At 33.1% G+C, this 1372-nt stretch overlaps 1 protein-coding gene across 1 annotated transcript in view; it reads left to right on the top strand.

Moving 5' to 3' along the window:
* Window positions 1-640: 640 nt before the first annotated feature.
* The window catches only part of TRIADDRAFT_34446 (uncharacterized protein), a gene marked incomplete at both ends in the record, with an annotated part of 1947 nt that continues 1215 nt past the window's right edge, over window positions 641-1372 (top strand). The window contains 2 exons of the mRNA XM_002118553.1: window positions 641-824; window positions 999-1342. Of these exons, the coding sequence (XP_002118589.1) occupies window positions 641-824; window positions 999-1342 (528 nt within the window). The remainder of the gene's footprint in view (window positions 825-998; window positions 1343-1372) is intronic.

Raw genomic sequence — 1372 nt, 5'->3', positions numbered from 1 at the left:
ACATCGTGTTACATCATCGCACTTCTTCGGGACTTACCAGCTATTTATTCTAAGTAATATTACAGTACTGCTAGAAAACTGCCCCTTGCGATCTACAGTATACTAAAGACTGAATATTATAATAATGTGATTGATCCATTCTGCTTTATAACAGTGACTACATACAGTATGTAGAATAATAATAATAACGGAATAGCAGGAAGATAACTTTACTAACGCCGTTGTATGATGATATATATTGGATTCAATATCGTTACTTAAAATTAGTTAGCTAGCTATCCAGTTAATATTTGACTCGCACCAAATCGGTCGAGACCATTTACCACGATATTACTATCACGGCAACTTCATCTAGTTATTACCATACTACCGATTAAAGATAACTTCAATGCTGTCGCATTTTGAAACATATTAGACTGCATATCGTTACTTAAAATTAGATAGCTTACTATCCACTTAATATTTACACCAAATTAGTCGCGATCTTATACCACAGTATTACTATCGTAATAACTCAACCCAGTTATTATCATACTATAAATTAATTATCTAACCTAATGTCTGCATCTTTATTATCAATAAACTGATAGTAGCACCACTCTCATACCTACTGCTTGCAAATGTTTATTTTAGAAAAGATGAAGAATGGAAAAAATTTCGTAGTGTGATGGACAAGAAAATGATGAGACCACATGAAGTAACATGCTATTCTGATAGAATCAATGATGTCTGCAATGATCTCATCCAACGTCTTAAACGATGTCGTGGTAACGACGGTATTATACCCGATATCGAGAATGAAATCAATAAATATACAGCAGAGTGTAAGTAAAAATAAATCAATTTACTCAAGAAAACATTCTTACGTAATTTATATATCTTATTCATTTTACGGCTACATCACTAGCATGCAAAGATTTATAGATGCAAGATATATGACATCTATAGGTTTATCCCCCGCTAATCTACAATATTGACGGAATACTATTTATATCTAGCTATTGCAACTGTTCTATTCGAAAAACGTTTGGGAATGTTCAAAGAGCCAATCGAACCTAAAGCTGAACAGTTCTATCAATCTATTACCAAAATTTTAGAAGCTATTAATGAAATATTTATTGTCCCTCCCTTCATTTTCAAGTATATCTTTACTAAGCACTGGAAAGAACTTATTAAATGGAACGATATCGCTTCCGAATTCGCTGATGAGATTATTGAAGAGAAAAGAAAACAAATTGAAAAGAAGATTGCGAGCAAGGATGATATAACCCGATCGGACGATCGAGTCGATTTTCTTAGTTATGTTATTGCTACAGGTAAATTAACTCGAAGTGAAGCCAATGTAGCCATGACGGAATTACTTTTCAGCGGA

The sequence above is a fragment of the Trichoplax adhaerens genome, genomic scaffold (assembly GCF_000150275.1).
Source record: "Trichoplax adhaerens TRIADscaffold_196 genomic scaffold, whole genome shotgun sequence".
NCBI lineage: Eukaryota > Metazoa > Placozoa > Uniplacotomia > Trichoplacea > Trichoplacidae > Trichoplax > Trichoplax adhaerens.
The sequence above is the reverse complement of the archived record's forward strand: the minus strand, read 5'-3'. Positions and strand labels throughout refer to the sequence as shown.